Here is a 22,392-nt window from a genome sequence, read left to right on the forward strand (position 1 = left end):
CCCATCCCCAAACTAAAGTATATATATGGTTTTAATGGTGCTGCTGCAGTGGTTTGGATCAATTATGCTACCATTTTTATTCTCATAAATGAATATAATGAAAGTTAGATGAGCTGACCTAATTGGGTCATGTGCAGCTCCAGGGAAGGAATTAGAATTTTTTTTTAAAAACTCATCATTAAAGGCTGGACCATATTCAGGTGAGCCAGTTCATATTGATTTAAGTTTGTCTTTATTATATGGAAATGTGATCTCACTCAGTGGTTGAGGGATAAGAATACGGATGTTGCCTGAGGGCATGTTATTCTGAAGACAGGATATCAGCTTTTAGGAGATAGAGTTGGAGTTAGATTCAGTGTTAGCACGACCAAGAGAAATTCATCAAGCTAAGCCCCCCTGTAAAAACATCTTCACAGGTCAATAACAAACTCACACCAGTTTGTTCGGACACACACTCACACAATTAATCATGTGGTCTGTCACATGCTTGTGCATTTGAGGTTGTGTAGCTCCACTAAGGAGCAAGGCAGAGGAGAAGGGGAAGAAAGGATGTGTTTCTAGTCCCGTGACTCCCCTCCTCCAGTCTTTTGCCCCCACGTGTGCGTGGAGGAAATGTGAGCCATGCTGCTTTTATCAGCCTCATTGTTTGTGTTCCTCAGGGACGGCGCTTCCTGATGGCAGCCAGAACGCTCCACATGTTCCCATTCCGATGTCCTTACATACACCATCACGCTGAAAAGCTTAAGAAATGTCTTGTATTTTTCATTTTTTTCCATTTTCCTTTTAACTTGGCATACATATAGAAGTAGAGGGGGTGGATGAGAGCATGAAAGCATGGAGGGATAGAATAAGAGCACGATATAGCACACTAGAGATAGTGAGTCAGTGCACTACTGCATTCTGACTCGTACAGGATGTATAAACAGGAACCGGATGGAAAGTCCACTGATGGATGTGAGCTACCGCCACTGTTAGTATCACATTCACAGACTCAAAATCCCTTGAAATTTTTTTTTCCTTTAAGAGAAAATAAAAAAAAAATGAAAAGCTCTCTTGAAGGGAAAAAAACAATGGGAGTATCAGGTTGCACTTTGGTTCTTTGTACTCTAGTTGTAAAACCAGCTCAATCCTAAAGGCAGTATAACTCACGTGGTGACATGGCTGTTAGTCAGACTCTGTTCCTCACAGATGTGTCCATCCACCTGCTCGTAATGGGATGTTTACTATACGGCTTGGCACAGAAGCAGCGATCTTAAGTAAACACTCACAAAAATTGTTTGTGAATGGAAAGCGAGTGGGAGTGAGCAGTGATTTGAGACCAAATGAAAGGAGCGTGCATACGATAGTAACTTCAAACATGTTTCATAGGTGGAATGTGTCTAGACTACAATCGTCCAACTGTGCCCTGCGGGAGGAGTTCTGAATGCACATACTAATTTTTCCCTGGAGGAAAGTGTGTTGTTAGTGTGTTTGTTTTTCTTGCAGACTCAATTTAATATTAATTATGAGCAGTCCTATCTGGCTTTGATAAAAAGAGATATTCCTCACCATGGCAGATGGCAATCAAAGCACTAATCAGATTGTGCGCTGGTGCAGGTATCTATACGGACTGACATGGCACGATCTTTCTTTCATCAATTAGTGATGGTTGAGGGGAGTTTATATTAACACGGATAGCAACAGCAGCTGTAAGCCCTGATCTCTAGGCGTTGTTGAATTTAAAATAGAAGCTTATGATTTTATGTAGCTACAATTTTGAGTGAATATTTTGTCATTGTGCAGTTAATGTGCAATTAACAAAATAAACTGGTTGGTTGCTTTTATATATCATTCAGAAAATCTGCAAAGTGCACAAGAGTTCAAATGGCACTACTTTTTAGATGCAAAGTAGCCATTATCTCATTTCTGACCTCTGATCACAAAAGTCTGCAAGCACTCTGTAAATGAAACAACATGCTTTTTACTTGTTTATTATTTGTTGTATAGCCTAATATTTGATTTCTAAATTTAGTGAGAATTTACATGTTAAGTGTGTCTGCATTTATTATATATTTTAACCAGGAGTTAAGTCAAAAGACACTTAAAACATACAAAAAAACAAGTGCTACTCAGCATCAGCACTGATGTGAGAGATAATTTAGAGTAAAAGTGTGTGTGGAAGTGAGTGAGATTGAATTCTGCTGCTTGAATGGGAATCGCGCTGCATGTGTTTAAGGAGAGTTTCTATTTTTGTCATGTCACCATGACCTAGTATTTACAGTTGATTTCACCCTGCTGTGAATGTGCTTTCACTAATCTCTTTCTTTCTCTCTCTCTCTCCACAACAGATGACGGAAGGGCGGAGATGTCAGGTCCATCTCCTGGATGACAGGAAATTGGAGCTCCTGGTACAGGTAAGACAAAATATATATTTTTTTTATAACAATCAAGATAATGGTACAACAAGGTACAACTCAATTCACCAGCACAATGTCCAGTATTAGTGCAGAAATATTAAAGTTGTATGTCTATTGAAATATATAGGTTAGGGATGCTTCGATCAGGATTTTTGCAGCCGATACTGAGTAACGATTTCTTGTCATAGTGATCGGCCGATGCCGATTCTGATGCTTCAAGCTTTGTATAACATGTAATAATGTTATATATATAATCACAAAAATTGTTCCTTATACAGGGAACATTTTAATATGCCTTTAAAATGGAGTTTATGCATAACATTATGTATAACAGGATACTTAACATAAGACAAAATGGAGCAGTCTGATGCAACCCACAAGGTTTATTTAAACATTATCCAATAGTAAAATGTAGAAGACAAAATAAACATTTGATCTCCTAAAATTGAGAAGTCTGATGTAACTTCAACATTGTGCAATTCAAGCCTGAGCAGGACAAAATAAAAAAATAAAATAAAATAAAAAACATTTAATCTCCTAAAAGAACTAATTGGAGTAGTTTGATGCAACTCATTAGGTTTAATTTAACATTGTCCAATGTTAGAGAGAGGACAAGATAAATAGAGACATTTAAACTCCAACATGGATCAGTCTGATGTAACTCATAAGGTTTAATACAGTCCAATATAAGGCTGAAGAGGAAAAAAGAAATAGAAACATTTAAACTACTGTAAGAACAAAACGGAGTAGTTCGATCACTGTTATATCCACGGGCGCTGCGGATAATTTGCGGAGAGGGTAATAAAAAAATGCATTCTGATTATTTGCGGGTGGATAAATAAATCATAAATTATGCAAATATTAACTAAATTCTTTTAAATAAATCTTTTCATCAAGCAGACTATTTCAATTGCGTGTGTGTTCGGCTGATCAGGAAGTTGCAGTGACAGAAACGGTGACATTCCAGATAAAGTTTGAAAGGAGTAAAGCCTGTGTTAATGCTATCGAGTAGGCTAATATGGCCAAAGAGGATATTTTGTTTTATAAATAAATGTTCATTTAAAAGCAGCCCACGATCAGCGTATCCGTCCTCCACGCTGTGACAACTCACAAAAGACATGTATTTATAGACATATTTTTAGCCTAGCAGCGCAGAGAGCTGCTTCAGAAACATGCCGCGTCGTAGCTGGTATAAACACAATCACTGACTAGAGCGGCCGTGATCAGCTCCGGTTGCCGTGGAGCCGTAACGCGCCACAGCTCTAACGTCACTGAATCTGCAGTTAAAAATGAACCATCCATTCATCATATCATCATGCAAAACATACACGACAAATAACAAATTTTTCATTGTTTCTCGAAACATCATAGCATTTCCACACCGGCGATGACATGACTGCGGCACCAAATCATTCATGTCCCCTCGCATCATGTACGTGTAGTGAGTACCGATCGAGTCATAAAATGTGATTATTTGCCGATACAGATCTCCGGCCGATCGATCGGAGCATCCCTAATATAGGTGTGAACTTTTGGTGCATGTTTTTGTGATAAAGGCCTCAGGTTTCCTCTTGTTTGTCTGGAAAGGGAAATCCTCATTGTTCCTCTGAGACTTAATTAATGTCTTGAGGAAATAGGGTCTCTTTATCGGTCTGTGTCAGGGATCCTCAAATCTAGCTCGCGAGATCCACTTTCCTGCAGAGTTTAGCTCCCACCCTGATCAAAGGTACCTACCTGTGATTTTCTAATGATCCTGAAGACCTGATGATCCTGCTCAAGTGTGTTTGATTAGGGTTAGAGCTAAACTTTGCAGGAAAGTGTATCTCGCGAGCCAGATTTGAGTATCTGTGTGAATGTATGAGTTTGAATGTTTGCTCTGTGTGTGTAAATGTAATATGACTCCTTTATTCCCTTCTCCGATTTCACAGCCAAACAGACCCTGAGATTAGTTCGCCCTGACCTGAACTCTATTATATGTTTGTGCATATGTCTGTCTTTCAAGTGTCTTTTAAACATCAGTACCACTAATAGTCAATCTGGTATGTTTAGGTTCCCATAACTACCCAAACCAGCAGCCTCTCAAGTCACCCACCCAATCACACATACAGCGGCCCCCTCCTGCTCAAAACACTCCATAAATCCTCCTATCAGAACACAAACATCTCTCAGGATGAGTTCAGTTTCCATAACAACACTGTCTGTCTCCCATGCCCCATCAGACCTCAATATAAACAGAAATGTCTCCTCAGCACAGCTTTGTTTCCTCAACACTCACACTCATATGAACTTTCTCAGGAAATCTCTAATCATGAGGTAAACGCTGCCTGTGGCATCTCAGTCACTAAACACTCGAAGAAAAAAGTTTATTATTGTAGTTATACTGTATTGTTTTTTCTCATTTATTATATTCTATTTTTCCATTCCTATTTTCTGTTCTATTTTTTGTTATTTATTTACTATTATAGTATGTATTAATATCTTGAATTAGCATTTATTGTTGTATTTTAATTTTAATTTAAGTTTTAGTAATTTTGTTATCTGCTTGTCATTTTTCTATGCAACTTTAATTTTTGTTTGTTTTAGTTTTAGTATTTTATTTCAGTTAGTTGCCAAGACAGTATCTCTAATCTTTAGGTTTTTTAAATTTGAAGTTTTTAATCTAATATTTATATCTTATTTCAGCTTATTTCATTTCTTAATTTTTTTTTATAACACTGATTTTGTTCTTTTATGTCCTATTATGTTTTGCTTTGTTTATTTCTGATTGCTTTCCATTATATTTTCTTTTCAGTTTTATTGTTATCTTTATTTTTCTTTATTATTGTTTATTATTCTGTTCTGTCCTGCTCAGTTCGGTTCTATTTGTCTTTCTCTCTTTCATGCTCTCTCGCTCTCTCATGCCTGTCAGGTGCGGTTAGGTGACCTGATTCCTCTAGACTCCAATCCGGTTTAAACTCCATCATAGTTGGAGAAATATAATTTTCTTAGCCTCCTCCATCTCTCATTTTCCAAACACTCTCTTTCTCTCCTCTAAAATGCTGTTTGAGTTGATTGTGGTTGCAATTTCGATCTGATAAACAGAAATCTAGAATGGAGAGGAGGTGAGAGAGTCCTTAACAATCAGGTAAGAGGATGAGAGAGAGGAAAAGAAGGGATTTCCAGGAAGAGATAGAAAAACGAAGGCATAAGGCAGAGGGGAAGTCAATGTGTTTCCTCACTTTCTCTACAGTTTATGATTTATTGAGCTGTTACAGAAATGCTTATTCCATATTCTTTACACATTTGTCCTACTTTAGTCATAGCGTTGGCTAAAAGATTTAGCTTGTTCTTTCTGCTTTCTGACTTCTTTTTCCTCCTCTCTCTCTTCCTCCATGTGGGCGGATGTTCTTGAGAAGGTTGTGTAGGTTAATCGTGCCATTGAGAATTCTGCTGTTATTCCAAGTTAGTTTTTTTTCTGCATGTTCCTTGAGGAACAGCTCTTCCCTTTTTCTGTAAGAGCAATTGTGTTGATGTACCTAACAGGGCAATGCTACAGGATCTTCTGTGCATTAAAGTAACTGTTAAACTAGATTTTATGTTCTACTCAAATCCATTCATGTGCATGTGAAAGATCATATACGCAAACTTATGTGTTGAATTTTACATTCGGAGATATGCATTGGAAACTCTTATTGTGGCAGTTTTGCATAGCCTTAATTAATTTTTTTGGAAACCTAAATACAAACTTTATGGTTAGATGTTTTGGGGAAAATAGAGTAGATAGTATTTTAATAATTTAAAGTCACTAACAAATATAAATAAGTCATTTACAACCTTCAATTCCAGTGTGAACACCCTTTAAAATGTGAAACGTCTTACATATGCTGCTGTGAAATCATTTTCTGGTTTGGTTTTACTGATGGGTCTCTGTTGGATCTTTCTGTAGCCTCATTTATCTGCTTCCTCTTCCTCCTCACTTCTTTCTCGCCTCATTAGAGGCAGTGTACCATTTTGAAGGTTATCATGGACGATCTTACGCTGCTGTCTCATCATTTGTGGGCTTATTTGCATGCAGTGCAGTAGAAAACATCTAGTTTGTGTTGGCTTTAGTGGAGGTACATTTTCGTGTTTCCTTTTTTAATTTCTGTTGGCAGTATTGACATTACTGGTTTATAATAAGGTAGACAGTCTTACAATACAAGAGCTGTCAACAGGCTTGTTCAGATTTTTTCGCAAGTTGTATAATCTTGCTCTGTTTTTCAGCTGTCTAACTGCTTGTTAGCTTCTCCCACCTGTCTCTCCACAGCAGGCTGTAATTTTGTGAGTGATGTGCGTTGAGCGTGTTTTCATCATTTTCCATGGTGAGTCAAAGCAGGTGCTGTTAGTTGGTGGTTCCCTTGTGTCCTGACTCCTAGCTCGGTCCTTCCTCTCAGCTATAATTTACACTGTCTGTCAGTAGTTTGACAAGAGCATATTTGGTCTCTCTTGAAGAAGACAGACCTTTGAGTTTGAGGTGCTAGATGATACACTTAAACTACTATAAGGTCTGAGTTTTAGACTCACTAGATATCCCTTAGAAATCTTTTTTGGCCAGATTTCCATCAAAGCAATTACAGAATGTATTGCGACAAGCTTCGTGGAAAAGGAAATCCAAGATGGCAGACGAAATGAAAGAAATGTTAGCTAAAATTAGAAAATTATATAACACCGAAAAAAAAATCTATGAAAATTGTTCAGGCTATTTGAAAATGTAGTATTTTATGTTATGTGCTTTCAAATCAGCCACTTGTAAAGTTCCATATCTGAAGGTAACTGGCTGTGTAGACAATAGGCAACAAGGCAGCTCACTTTGTTTTAGAACAGACTCCCACAACTACACTTCCTTCATAAATGTATTTACACTGGCTCTGTGTCAGATTACAAATGTAAATGTAAAAAACATCTGTGGAAATGTACCTTTGGTATATAATGACATCTTCAGATTTGAATTCTGTTATTTTACAATGTACAGGCAGCTTTAGAGAAGGACACTATCTAGTCTTCCTTCATGATCAGATCAACATGTTTTAATAGCGATAAATCCTGAACAAAAACCCTAGCGTTGCTTTGTGCTGAAGTCATTTCGTGTGATGAAAGCTGACTCACATCTCTGTGATCTAGACCTGACGAGACCCGACGGCGTGTGTTCTTGTCATCGCTCTTCCGTCCTGATCAGACACACACAGTTTAATGATATTAAATCACAACAGTACAGATATTCTTCCTCACGGCCACACGCGCTATCACATACTATTCCATGTGGAAACATATGTCTGTGATTTGCATCATCTCAGTAAGTGTAATGGCAGAGAGGAGATGATAGCCATCCCACATTAAATCTGTTAAAACCATATAGCGCTCATATTGATGGCCCTCAGTGCACACTAACAGGATATTAATAATGCTTAATCTTTCTTATCTACACATTTCAGAGACGCTTCACACATTATTATATCAGTAACTGTCATAATCAAGTCTGGAGGTTAAACAGAGAGAATGAGGCAGAAAGAGATTAAATATACTGCCATTCTTTAAGAAAATGGGCACTGTTTGAGTTTTAGCCCTCTTCATTTTCTCAACTTCACAAACGCACACATACACCACCACAAATGGGTCCAGATTGAAGATTACGGTCATATTAAACCTGCTTCCTCTTCTTACCGCAGACGCACACTTACACACTCACTTTGGCTAATTGAGGAAGCAAGCTGTTTCACACAGCATTGCTTGGAATGATGAGATTAAATGTGCCAATTGATTGATGTGGTACAGAGTTGCTGATCTCACCTGAAGTACCAGAGGTGAACAATCTCACAATATACTGACTGTTTCATTTGTGATTAACCGCAATGTTAGTGCCATAAAAGATAAAAGAATATCTAGAACAAGATGTCTTGCTGAAAGCTGGGTTTTTGAGATCAGACCTGAAGGGAGGGTGGTGAATCAGAGAGGACCGTAATTGCAGTCTCAGTAGACATTGAGGTTTTTTAAAGCTGTATGATGATGCTTTGCTTCTGGCACAACAGCTCTGTTCCAAAACCTAGTTGGTTGCATCATTTTCTGCTCTCTTTAAAGGAGACATCCTCACTGAAATAGATGATTTGAGATGGTCAAGATGGGAGAATGCGGATTCCAGTTTAGCCTTAATAAATGTTATTTAGCTTAGAACTCTAATGCAAGTTTTTCCAAACTGGCGTTCATGAACCCCTGGGAAAATCACACAGGAGCTAATGAAAAGCTAATAATTAGTTAAATAATAAAACATGTACAATTGAAATTAATAAATGTAAAAAATAAATAAATAAATGAAACACTAAACAAAACAAAAAAAAAACATTTTATATGTTTACCTGTATGTTGTATGATTATTTACCAACATCAAAGAACAATTTACATGCAAATGTGTTGTTAAATAATTATAATTAAAATCAAAGGGGGCTCAGCCGACAAAAAAGTTTGGGAATGTCTGCACTAGTGAGTAATAAAAGTACATGCCACAAATTAATATTGCTGAAAATAGTCCTTTGTTATTTACATTGAACTATTTTGTTGATATTTCTGCATTTAAATATGTTATGTTCTTAGACAGCATAATTGTGTGCTTACTGTTGTGCTCTAATGCTCCAGTAACTCTTGGTGAAGTGCTATCTAGGCAGGCAGCTCACTAGGTTTCGGGACTATTAAGAACTACCTTTGTCAAAGCTTTATCTAGAAGATTAATATACATTATAATTTAAAATGTGATAATACACAACATAAATAATGATGATTTTGTAATTCTACAGGTTGTAATCTACCCATTGTTCTTTTCTTCTCTTTCTTTCCTTCCATAAGCAGAGGTTGTGGCAGTGATTGTACTTTTGCTCCAGATTTCGCTGTGCTATTTTTAGAGTGTGTGGGCGAGTTGGCTCTCATATTAAGAGTGCTGTTGCTGTGTGTGTGTGTGTGTGCGTGTGCGTGTCTGTATTTATGTGTGTTCTTAATTCAAAATGGTCTGCGTTGAAACCGAAACAGTAATTAAAGTGTTTTGAACACAGGCTCGTGCACACAATGCATGTGTATATTGAGTCCACATCTTGTTTAAATTGATTTAACTATTGTGATCTTTCTCAGACTTTTCAATGCTTTCGTTCAGTACTTTATAGTCATATAATTTTGTAGATAATAAGTGTCCACACATTAATACAGATAAACCTTATGAAAAGCCATACAAAAACTGCCAGAGCATAGATAAAAAAATATATCTATGCATGCACACCCCAAACATGCACTACTGTCCAAGTTTAGAACTGTTTTCAACATTGATAATAATAATAAATGTCTCTGTTTTCTGAAGGATCATGTGACACTGAACACTTGAGTAATGGCTGTTGAAAATTTAGCTTTGGCATCAGAGGAATAAAATAAATTTTCAAATATATTAAAACAGAACATTTTGATCAATGAACTATAGCCTTGGTGAGCATAAGAATTTTCTTTCAAAAACATTAACACTAATATTTTGTTAATATGACATAAATGTCAAGAAGTCAAGTGAAGTTAAATGTTTTCTACTCATTAATGGTTGTGTGTGGATATATTGGTAGGTTGGTAAGCTGTACAATTTAACAGATGATTTAAGCTGTACACACCAGTGATTTCAGTGTCTACGCTCCAAGCCAGTGACACACCCATGGTTTACCTCACACTGGCTCTAACACACTTTACACTCACTTACACACACAGGGAAAGCCCCGAGACAAGTGTGACAACTGGTGTGTGTCTCTCAGTTTTCCAGATTGTTCTGGGTGTGTCAGTGCTGTTTACTCAGAAACTCTGTATGTCTTTGTATTATTAAAAATAATGATCAATCCTTCTTAAAAGGAAATATCTCAGCTGTATGAGCATATTTCGGATACTGTTTGTGCAGCATATCAAGCTCTGTTCAAGATGCAACACACAGACTGCAGACAGACAGAGTCGGCATGAAATTGCAGAGTCACTGCAGTGCATCAATACTCATCAGAATACAACGCTCACAGCCTGCCAACTCGCTGACCTTGTGTGTGTGTGTGTGTGTGTAGTGTGTTTGTTCTAAATCAAAAGATCTCTTTTGTGATGAAACCTGTTTTTTTTCTGTCTCTCTCAGCCCAAGCTAATGGCGAAGGATCTTCTAGACCTGGTGGCATCCCATTTCAACCTGAAGGAGAAGGAATATTTTGGAATCTCTTATGTAGATGAGACGTACGTATACCCAAGACATCCTATTAAATATTACATCTGCCTCTAACCTATGAGAACAGGTGTAATCATGAACAGTTCAGCTCTCTGACTGTGCCAGGACTGGTGAGTAAACATGCTGTGATAATTCCACAGGGAAATTATTGGCTTCACTCTTTCTCTCCTCTTCACTTACTGTGACAACCAGCTCTTCATTCATCCTACACAGTGTGACCTACCGCTGTGTGACATTTGTTAGTTGCATCTTCGCACAATTTCTTTAAGGCACCCACACACACGCACACACTCACTTACTCAAGAGAAGTGTCCCGTCTGTTCTCACTGCTGGTGAGCTTGGGGGAATGTGTTATTTGTAGTTCCCAAGGATTTTGAAATGTTGTCTGGTGACCTTTGATCCACCCCACTGTACATCCTTCCCAACAAGGGGTTGACACTTTGCATTCGCCAAGGACAACATGCAAATTGACAAATGCATTTCTGTCAGAGTTAAAGAGGCACAATCATTTCCCTATACAAACACAATTTAAAACACATTGGGCTTGTCAGTGGTACAACCATCCGTATTAATATCGTTCCACCCAGAGCACTATAGGAGCAACTTTACTCATGTTCTTCAGAAAATCAGAATAATATGTTAATAAATTATATAAATATTTATATAATTTATTAAATACTAATATGTGTGTGTGTGTATATATATATATATATATATATATATAAAATTTATTAAATTATTTTATATAATGTATAAGTAGATAATATATTGTATTGAGTAGAATCTGCTTGTTAAAGGTTATATATCTGTGTGCAACGGAATACTAATGCAATAGTTTTTAGTAGTATGCAATAGTGTTTTTTTTTTTTTGTCATCACTGGCTAAATTATGCATGAAAATACACATGCGATGACATCTTGAACATAAAACATCCCTCTTGTGGCTCATTTTTCACATGATGTTTTATGACGTTATTTGGCACTATGAATGAGACATTGTAAGATGTGCAAGACATTTCCGGTTGCTGTTACAGATGCTATCACTCATTTCTCTTGGGCTGTGTTTCAGGGGTCATTTCAGCTGGTTGCAATTAGATCGTCGTGTTCTGGAACACGAGTTTCCTAAGAAATCTGGACCCATTGTGCTTTACTTCTGCGTTAGGTAAGTACAGCTGCAACAAAACCACAATAAACATTTATACGTATAATACATATTTATTATTTTATTTATTATTAATAACTTGAATAATATAAATATATAATGAACTACACATATAAAATACAGTTATATACAGGGGTGCACATAAGTTTTTCAGCCTGGTTCTCATATGAGAACCTGGAGATTTGGTTTGGTCCTCACACGCGCCACGGCGTGTAGTGTGACCCATAAAATATAACTATAAAAAAATTAATTAATAATAGGAATAATAATATTATTGCACTTTATTTAGTAAAAAAAAAATAATAATAATGAACTAAATAATCAAGTGTGATAATACTATTTTATTTTAAAATAAAAAGGGAGTATTACAAACAAATGCAATTATTTTATAGTAAACTTAAAAATAAAATGCTAATATTTTTATTATTATTATTATTATTGAATTTGAATTTTCACCATTTTCAAACATAAAATCAGCTAGCTTTTATTTTGGCGGGTTGCCGGCAAGTAGCTAGTAATTGCGCTTCTGGGTTTAGCACTGCTGATGGAAGAGTGTCAGTGAATGAAATGTCACAGTTATGCTTTGAAAATGGTAGCGGCTAACTTTAATTATGCTTTCAGTTTGAATAGAAATCTTATACAGTACAGTTCGTCGATCTAAAATTGTAACTGTGCATTAACAGCTGTCATCCATGTCGGTACGCAAATGCGCTGTCAGAACTTATTTACACAGTGCATTTGTGAACCTGCGGATCACTTATGTGCACCCCTGGTTATATATTACATATATATTTAATTATTTTATTTATTACTCATACAAATAATGATATAGTATATGTTTATCGACACAGAGAATAGAAGAGAAACGTCCATGTCACTTCAACAAATCCCAGCTGAATATTAAAAAAAGAAAACACTTAACACCTCCCGAATGAATTAGCATCAACACTTCTATTAGAGTGTTTTCGTGTTGAGGGATTTGTGTATGTGTTTGTTTATTGTTTCAAATTAGCGGGGTCAGTAAACCACAGTTTACTGGCAGTTACCAGAAACACATCCAATCAGAATCCACCGTTCCTGTCATTAACACCCCCAGCAATTTGAGCACCATGGCAACAGCAGAGTGTTTATCAGACTGTGTTTGAATAGCAGAGCATGAGCAGATATCTGCTGGGCGTTTAGATTCGTTTAGATTTTAATTGCATCTGCTTCGAAATATTACCAATACAAAGAGAAGCCAGTGCATTTATTGCTCTTGTGTGTTTGTATATCTCCGTGTGTGCGAGAGAGTTAAAGTGGGCACATTTGTGTGCTTCCTCACAGTATTTTACTGTGCAAGTTGCAATCAGCACACAGTCATACATCACCACGCTCGCTGTGGGTGGATTCTGGTTTATTGCTGTCAAACTCAGCATTAAAATAGCCCAGCATTTCACCCATTTGTTGGAACACACTTGAATTGCTTTTCTCTCGTTCAGTCTATTCCTCTTGCATCACTTTGCTTTTCTGAGTCACACACAGACACAAACACTTAAATGCATGCACGCATGCATTTTGTTCTAATAGCTGCGTGCAAAGTTGTATGTCTTTTGCTTGAGCTATTGCATGTCAGTGCAGTTTAAATTGGAGCGGAGGCCCAGTTTTAATGCATGCATGATGTCGTCCTGTGTGCATAAGTGTGTATGTGTGTTGTCCTTTCTGCTCGTGATTGGGCTATTGATTGGAGTGAGCTAAAGTCTTTGATGCATGTAAGACTCTGTCTCACTCACATCTCAAATTAAACCAGCTGTCAATACAGTTTTAATCACTTTAATCTCTCTCACTTTCACTCATTTTCTGTCTCTCTCATTCCTCTCGTCCTTTAAACAGTCAGCCATGGATTCAAAGCATGTGTCTTCATGTATCATGTGTCATATGGTTCATTTTAAGTTCAGTGTATGTTCAACGTCATGTTATCAGTTTGCAACTGTACGTAGATACTGCATATGTATGTGTGTCTGTGTAACAGTCCATGTGTGAATGTCACAGCTTCAGCCTTCAGCTGAAATGAAAAATGTCATGCTGAGATCGCTTATTTATGCTGATTTTGAGACAATTACTTATTTATGTGTTTGTTTGTTGTTGTAGTTCCCGCTAACTCTAATCTGACTGCTAAATGAAGCGTGCACAGTGGAAATTGTTTTCTTTTTGTGGGTTTTGAGAGAGATGGAGACAGCAGGAGGATATAGCAGTGTTTATGATGCCCTCTAGTGATTGGTCTTTGGGTCTGCGTATGTAATACATTGTTTCATTCAGTGAGTTCATTCAAACAGTCTGAATGTACCTGCTGAGGAATCAGAATTGGTTGCTCTTACTGAAAAATTTTGAATCACATGTTCACAACTAAACAATCATGTTTGGCAATCTTAATATGTGAATTGTATATATTGTATATGCAACTGTAATGTTTTTCAACTTTAGCCATAATGTGATGTGCATGTTATTTTCTCTTCTACAGGTTCTACATAGAAAGTATCTCTTACCTTAAGGACAATGCCACAATAGAGCTGTTCTTCCTCAATGCAAAGTCCTGCATCTATAAGGTAAATTGTTGTCACTGTTCTATCACTAGAGGGCAGTATTAACTAATTCCCCTTTACATCCATTTGTTACTTCCATCTATGTCCATGGAGCACCTTAGGCATAAATGCCACGTTACAGATTTCTCTGGAAAATTACATCATGGCAACGCTGATCGACTATGGTACTGTAAGAATGTGCAAAGTACCAAGTTCTTCACTAGCACATATATTACATTTATAATACATATATACACTATTATTCAAAAGTTTGGGGTCATTAATGTATTAAAAAACCTTTTATTCACCAATAATGACTTGAACTGATCAGAAGTAAACCATAAAGACTTAAACATTGTTACAAAAGATTTACATTTTAAATAAATGCTGAACCTTCTTTTAAAAAATGGTTTCCACAAAAATAAAAGCAGCACAACAGTTTCAATATTGATAGTAATAAGAAATGTTTCTTGAGCAGCAACGTATTAGAATGATTTCTAACTGGAGTAATGGCTGCTAAAAATTCAGCTTTGCATCACAGGTATAAATTGCATTAAAAAAAATATTTAATTAGAAACCTGTTATTTTAAATTAAAATAACACTTCACCATATCATTGTATTTTTGATCAAATAAATGCAGTCTTTTGAACCCCGAACTTTTGAATGGTAGTGTTTATAAATAATAAATCAAATTAAAAATATAATTAAATATTTGCAATAGCTGTGTGTCACTGGTTACATACCACAGATTCCCGCCATGAGCTCATTGCTCACACTTGACTCTAGAGTCAGCTTTCTAATACATGCCAGTACTCTGTGTGTGACATTCCTGAAATTCTTCAGCAAAGGTAATGAATCGCTCCGTTTGACTTGGTCATTGAAGTAATTAAGACCCCCTACACTTCAAAACCCCCTCACATAAAACCCATGTGTGTGTATGTGGCTTTGTCCTGCTGTTCATTACACAGGAAATAGCTGAAGTGATTTAGATAGACCCTTCAGTGATAAGTCAACAGATCAGGTCATTAAAAGAGAGAGATAAGATAAGAGACAGATTAATGGAGATGTCCTGTCTGCTGTGATCCTGAACTTAAGGGTCTCTTTCTCTCTGTCTGTCTCCAGGAGCTCATAGAGGTGGACAGCGAAGTGGTGTTTGAACTGGCTTCTTATATCTTACAGGTAAGATCATGTCGGACTGTTTATCATTTTGTGGACCTTCGTAAACCATGCAATGAACTTTCATAAATTTCATACATCTCAAATACACTCGTGTAAGCTTTATAGAGTCATATTCAGGTCACTACAGTATTTCAGCCTGACAGGGTGCTTTATTTTAAATCTAAAACAGGATGTATCCTAGGTACTGTAAGTTATCCATACGAGGGAAATACTTTGGAGAAATATGGTTTTCCTTTATGACTCTGTGTATGTGTGATCCAGGTGTAGTATCAGGTATGTTATGTGTGTTTGACCTTTTGGAGGATTCAGTCCAGACATCCCCTACTGAGATACACATGCACCGTGTGTATCAGAGGATACGATCTTTCCAAGCGGTCTCGTCTACCATCACACACTCATTATTGATACTAAAATATGCCTTTTTTTCTCCCACAGGAAGCTAAAGGAGACTTCACGAGGTAAGAGGCTGTTTGAATGAACGAATCACCTTCCAGTGACCTCTTTTACACTCGCACACTATCAAAGTCTCTATCAATGTGTCACTGCAGAGTGAAAGCAGATCCAATTTGTGGCATATATCAAACTCTCCTTCCCACATAAGCACATGCACACGATTCAAGAAAGATGGAGAGAGAGAAAGAGAGATATGGGGGTGTGAACCCTGGGAACGGAGACAGAGGGGAGGAAATGGAATGCAGAGGATAAACAGTGTTAAATTACACACACTAACCCCTGGCTCTCTCCATCAAACACACACACTTACACAAACACTTTCTACACACAGTATCTCAGCTACAAATCTGTCACATGTGCATCCTTCCAGCTTTATTCTGTCACTCTGTTTTCTTCGACTCAATTTCCTCTACCTCTTACACTTCCTTTTAACCGCTCCACCGCTCTGTGTTTGGAATGGCACACTACCATACTGCTCTAATTTTTGCAGTATGCATTTTATATATAGTGTGAACATTTTGTGTATGCGGAATGCCCTGATAGTCACTGACTTTGCCAAAATGTGCATTATACATCTGAGCACATTGTAAGGAATAATATATCCCACAATGCAATGCACCTGACTTAACCTTCCATTTCAGAAATGAACTGGAAACCATATCAGTTGTGATTTTAACATTTCCATCTTGATTTATTAGTTGATCAGATTGCCATCTTTACATAAATTGGTTGCAAATGCAAAATAATTTTTATTTTCAAGAATGTGAAAATTATAATTTACACAATTATTATTATTACTATTAAATTGCAATTATAATAATGATGATAATTAATTATTATAAAAATATTTATAATATTAATATTATTTTATTATTATTAAAATATTTTATTTGAATTAATTTACCTTTCTGTGTCTTCTGTCTTTGTTCTGTAATTCTGATTGACTGATTTTTCGCTCTGTTAGGTGCTTCTATTTCTGAGTATTTTGTGTTATTTTCACAGTAATGATGCTACTAGGGCTGATCTGAAGAAACTGCCAGCACTGCCTACACAAGCACTGAAGGAGCACCCTTCACTCGCATACTGGTGAGACACGCACACTTATACACACAGCTGTCAGCTGATAATGGAGAGGTATTAACAAGATGTATCTGCTCCGTGTTCTCTGAGCACCATGGGAAAGGATTCCCCAGAATAATTCTCTGACCTAATTTTCCCCCAATTCTATTTGATGCGAAAGAAATGTTTCACAGATGCTGCCGTTCTGAGACATTCTCACTCACACATTCAAATTGAGCAGGCCGGTGTACTTCCTGTTCTAAGAATGAACTTATCTCCTTCATGGAATTGTATTTCATTGGCAGAGGTGGAAAGTAACGAATTGCATTTACTCGCGTTACTGTAATTGAGTAGTTTTTTTGTGTACTTCTACTTTTTAAAGTCATTTTTAAAATCTGTAATTTTACTTTTACTTAAGTATATTTTATTTGAAGTATTGTACTTCGCTACATTTTAAAACACATTAATAAAAAAAAAAAATCGCTCCCTGGAAGCTACTGCAGTAAATAATGGGCAGGAGAACAAACTGGCGCTAAAATCACAAGAAAGATGCAGACGGACAAGACAGGTGTTATGGTGCAGACCTAGCTGAAAACCAAACCCTGACGTATTCTGCTGAAGTTGAACTCGAAGGAAATGAAGTGAACCCCTGGCCATGTTTATGCTCTATTATGCAGTGTAAGCTGTGTTTGCCTAGGAAGACCAAACTAGCAGCTTATAAAATCTCGATATCAACCCTTTGCAAGCATGTAGAGGTAAGGTAAATACTTGCATCATTGCATTAGTGGTTAAAATGAAGCTTTGGCAGTTTAGCAAAAGGTTTTGCACAAATTCGCCAAAAAGACAGTGGTGCAGGGTCTGCGATATATATCGTCTGCGTTAATATCGTTAATAGAGTCTCTGACAGAGTGCCGTGAAGTCAGTCTGTTAAAATGATCACAATTTAAAATCCACAATCCATTTAAAATGATCACAAAATGGAAGATATAGGGGCAGAAAATGTATATTTATATCTAAATATATTTATAACCTAAATCAATATCACACGAAGAGTGCCGTTTTTCTCCAAAAATCAGCATGATTACATATAGATTTTTTTTTTTTTTTTTTTTTTTTACAACAGTTCAATAAACAAGAAGTTAATTAAGAGACTTGCATTTTAGACACCATATTGCCTGTTTTTGCTCTATTTCGACAACAAAAATAATCCCAAACACAGACACAGCACTGTTTTGCGTCTCTGAGCAACATGATGGTGTTTCATTCCTGAATGAATCAACTGTTTAACTGATTCGGTTCAGTCACAATGACTCACTTGTTAACAGTGACTTGGTGACACCTAGTGGTGGTTTTAATTTCACATTTAAAGTATCTTTTTTTTTTTTTTTAAATGAGTATTCAACATTTTATGTCTTACATATAAAAACATTATTTCTGCATTTGTAATTGCAGGTTAAATACATTCATGTCCCGCATTAAAGAGTGTAAATACATCTAAATTCCACTTCAGATGAAGCTTCTGTGTTTCCTCTGCATTGCAAAGATGAATTTTGTTGATATTGATTTAATTTGCCTGGTAACAGCTCAAATGTCTTATTATTCTAAATAACTGATTCCAGTTACTGGAGCGCCGCAGACCTGCCGAGTTTAATTCCAACCCTGCTCCAACACACATACCATGTAGTTTTCAAATAAACTTAAATTATTAGATTAGCTGGATCAGATGTGTTTAATTAGACTTATATCTATACCTTGTAGGGCTGTGGCCCTCCAGGAACTGAGTTTGACACCCTTGGCCAATCCCATTTTTGCGTCCCTCCCACTGTTGAAAAGTAACCAAGTAATTTTTACTCCGAGTAAATTTTAAATGAGCTACTTTTTACTTTTACTTGGGTAGATTTGTAGACTGGTACTTTTACTTATACTTAAGTAAAATTTTATTAATGTAATGGTACTTTTACTTAAAATATTTTCGTACTCTTTCCACCTCTGTTCATTGGCTGTGTCTCTGTACATCTGTAAGCTTTCACTCTTCTCTTGTTTCGTGTTCCTGCGGAATTGAAAAAGGCTGACAGCCACGTTCTCATGAACATTGTAATCTGTTGCCGCTAATCTGTGTGTCTGTGTGTGTTGCAGTGAGGACCGGGTCATTGAGCACTATAAGAAGCTAAGTGGACAGTCCAGAGGCCAGGCTATCGTCAAGTAAGAAAGAACAAAAAGTGTCCAAATACATTTTATCTTCATCCAAAAATGAAAATTGTCATCATTTGGTCACCCTCATGACATTCCAAAAACAACTTGAACACAAAAAACCCTAATAACTTATTTTTTGTCCATATTATGAATCGGTGCAATGGCAAAACAAACCTTAAACATCATCATATAGGTCACATGGCGTGCAAGAACCAATGAGGTTTTATGCTTTTGACTCCATTAACTTTTATTAGTGTTATTTTTTGTGTTCTACAGAAGAAAGCAAGCAATTAGTTTTTTTAGTTTTGAGTGAACTATACTTTTAATTTTGAACACAATGTGTTCTTTTATGCTATTATACTAAAACTTCTTTTAGGGAAACATTTTGCTTAAAAAGTGGGATATTCTAAGTGTGCCTAAAGTATCCAAATGCTTGTTTTTGCACTTTCAGTGCTGATAATCCTTTTCATGCATCCTACCTTCGAGAGCCACTCCCATGTGTTCACTGATATTGTAAATTGTCTGCATATTTAACATCCATAACATACTGTCATTGATTTCTTCTTTCTTCTCTCTCACAGCTATATGAGTATAGTGGAGTCGTTACCCACATATGGAGTGCATTATTATGCTGTTAAGGTGGGTCAGTGTGCTCGGAGGGAAAATGTATAATCACAGCCGTCAGTCACACACACACATTCTCACAACCTATAGTATCAGCGCTTAACATAAGTGTTAAAGGATGCTTAAGACTCAGTGTGTTTAAGATAATCGTGCTATCATCAACCATGAGCTGATACTTCTCTTTTTATCGGCATGTGTGTGTGTGAGCGCACACATTAACCCTCTCTTTTTCTCACTCTTGCTCTCTCTCAGGATAAGCAGGGTATCCCATGGTGGCTGGGTTTGAGTTATAAAGGCATTTTTCAATATGACTACCAGGACAAAGTCAAACCAAGAAAGGTAAGACTGTCTTTCCTCTGTGGCCTTTTAAATGCCTTCTTCGTGATTCCAGACCCGTTTTCTTCCCATAAGTGGATCTTTTTAGAGGTCAAAACTACATTTTGACCTCTTTTTGTCCTCCCTTCACATCTCTGCATCTTGGTCATCCCGTAATAGTTTTACCTTCCTGATATGAATTAGTAGTGCTTGGCAAAATTCGTCCCTCACCAGTGGGACAAGTGGAACGAGACCTTAAGTCATTCCACTTGTTGAGAAGAGGTGTGCCATTACTTTTCTGAGTGGTCAGACTTTCTTGTCAGGTGATAAAATGGTCTAATTAGTCTTTTTTGACTTAGGCAACCACCCAGAACCCAGTCACTTCTAAAAAATGTAGCTTATGACAGTGCTTTTTAGGAAAAGCTCTTTGTTTCTTCAAGAGGAAGGGGAACAAATCCCACTTCTCCTTTAAAACTCTCTGCTTTGCAGAAAGTCCAGTGGATGTAAGCAGTTTCCCTTACGCTGTGTTTTGAAACTTAGATTTAGCTGTGTGTTTTGTGCATCTGTATGAATATGAATATGTGTTCATCACCTAGTCACCTTTGCTTAACCTCATGATGTCAGCCAAGAGAAGTCTGACCGTCTAACACTTGGGTGTGGTGAGCTCAGATAGGTCATGACCTCTGGCGGTCTGACCCCATAGCATTTTTTTGTAACTTTAGACAGACTCTCAAACTTCCAGACAGACGATCAGTGACACCAGGTAACTGAATTGCTACAAATCTGTCTCAGTCAGAAGAAAGGCTTGCTGTTGGAAGGCTTCAGGTGTGTGTCCCGCTGGCTTTGGTTTCCATTCTCACAGCACACGCCTGTGTTTAAGTTCTCTCCAAAGGACAGGCAAAAACTTCAGCCTGTGGTGAGGAACAGAAAAACCTTTCCCAAAACTGCAAGCTAAAAATAGCGTTCAAAGCAGAACATCCAGCCAAGCGAAAAGCCAAACTCAGGCCTATTTACAGAGAAGGATCTGTTACAGAAAACGAGAGTTGAAATGAAACGACGCAGCAGAGGGCAGCTCAGAATGGAGGGAAGAGAAACCAGCGAGAAGAACAGACGCGTCTGCAAAAACGCCACAGATGCAAACTAAACAAAATTATAGCTCTACTGACAAATCCACCTAAACCTGGATGACAATTTAAAGGGATAGTTCAACCAAAAATGAACATCATCATTTACTCACCCTGATGATCCAAACCTGTAACACTTACTTTTCTACTGCAGAATGCAAAATAATATAGTTTAAATAATGTATAAACTATTTTTGATGATACAGTGCAACAACATTGGACCCCATTGACTTTCATTGTATAGAGTGAAAAAAAAAGTGACCTTTTTGGGGGGTTGTTTGTTTTTTTTGTTTTTTTCTTCAAAATATCATCTTTTATGTTCCACAGAAGAAAGAAAGTCCTGCAGGTTTGAAATGGCATAAGAGTGAGTAAATGATGACAGTATGTTCAGTCTTGTGTGAACTATTATTTTAATCACAGAGAACAATCAGACATCTAGCCCTGCGTTCAAATGCCAGGCTGCAGATGGGTCATTGCCACTAATGTTCTCATTACACAGTTTGCCTCCATCACATATGCACGTTTTAATGTTTTGATGATAAGCTCACATGCGCTAATAGTTTGTGGCTGTTCTCCATCTGTAGGCAGTTTGTGTGAGAGTCTGGGATATACTGTTAAATATGCCACACACTAAAAGTTGCAGACTTGGTGAGTTAGTGGTTGGGTTTATTTAATGAGTTTCAAACTAATTTATACCCTCTCCTAATGAGAAACCACAGAGCATCTATGCCAAAGCATGTGTGTGAAGTTTCACAGAGGTGTGACGAGTACATTTGTGGTTTCATCATGAATTGGGGTACATGTGTTTCTCAAGAGCTATTGTCCTCTACCTAAACTCCCTCCGCAGCCTTGCTGACTCCAAAACCCGCAACAGGAAACCCAGCAGCAGACACCCGCAGGATTACTGTCGCCCTGACAACACAAAACATACTGGAAACATTAGTGTGTTTGACGAATCCAGGACCACTCCCCAAAAACTGGCATGTGTGCGGCTGTTCCTGATTGGTTTGGATCAGCTTATTAGCTTTACTTACTGAAAGATTCTTGCCTTATAAAACAGATGAACAGCATAGCCTATCTAAAAAAAGTGTATAGC

At 37.1% G+C, this 22,392-nt stretch overlaps 1 protein-coding gene across 3 annotated transcripts in view; it reads left to right on the forward strand.

The window, feature by feature from the left end:
- The window catches only part of LOC306888415 (FERM domain-containing protein 4A-like), a 76,498-nt gene that overhangs the window by 32,179 nt on the left and 21,927 nt on the right, over window positions 1-22,392 (forward strand). For all 3 annotated transcript variants that reach the window (XM_079446685.1, XM_079446686.1, XM_079446687.1), the window contains exons 2-11: window positions 2,328-2,393; window positions 10,543-10,637; window positions 11,698-11,790; window positions 14,288-14,372; window positions 15,472-15,528; window positions 15,964-15,986; window positions 16,984-17,067; window positions 19,177-19,242; window positions 19,815-19,872; window positions 20,110-20,196. In XM_079446685.1, coding sequence (XP_079302811.1) covers window positions 2,328-2,393; window positions 10,543-10,637; window positions 11,698-11,790; window positions 14,288-14,372; window positions 15,472-15,528; window positions 15,964-15,986; window positions 16,984-17,067; window positions 19,177-19,242; window positions 19,815-19,872; window positions 20,110-20,196 — 714 coding nt within the window. The remainder of the gene's footprint in view (window positions 1-2,327; window positions 2,394-10,542; window positions 10,638-11,697; window positions 11,791-14,287; window positions 14,373-15,471; window positions 15,529-15,963; window positions 15,987-16,983; window positions 17,068-19,176; window positions 19,243-19,814; window positions 19,873-20,109; window positions 20,197-22,392) is intronic.

The sequence above is a fragment of the Barbus barbus genome, assembly GCF_936440315.1.
Source record: "Barbus barbus genome assembly, chromosome: 22".
Lineage (NCBI taxonomy): Eukaryota > Metazoa > Chordata > Actinopteri > Cypriniformes > Cyprinidae > Barbus > Barbus barbus.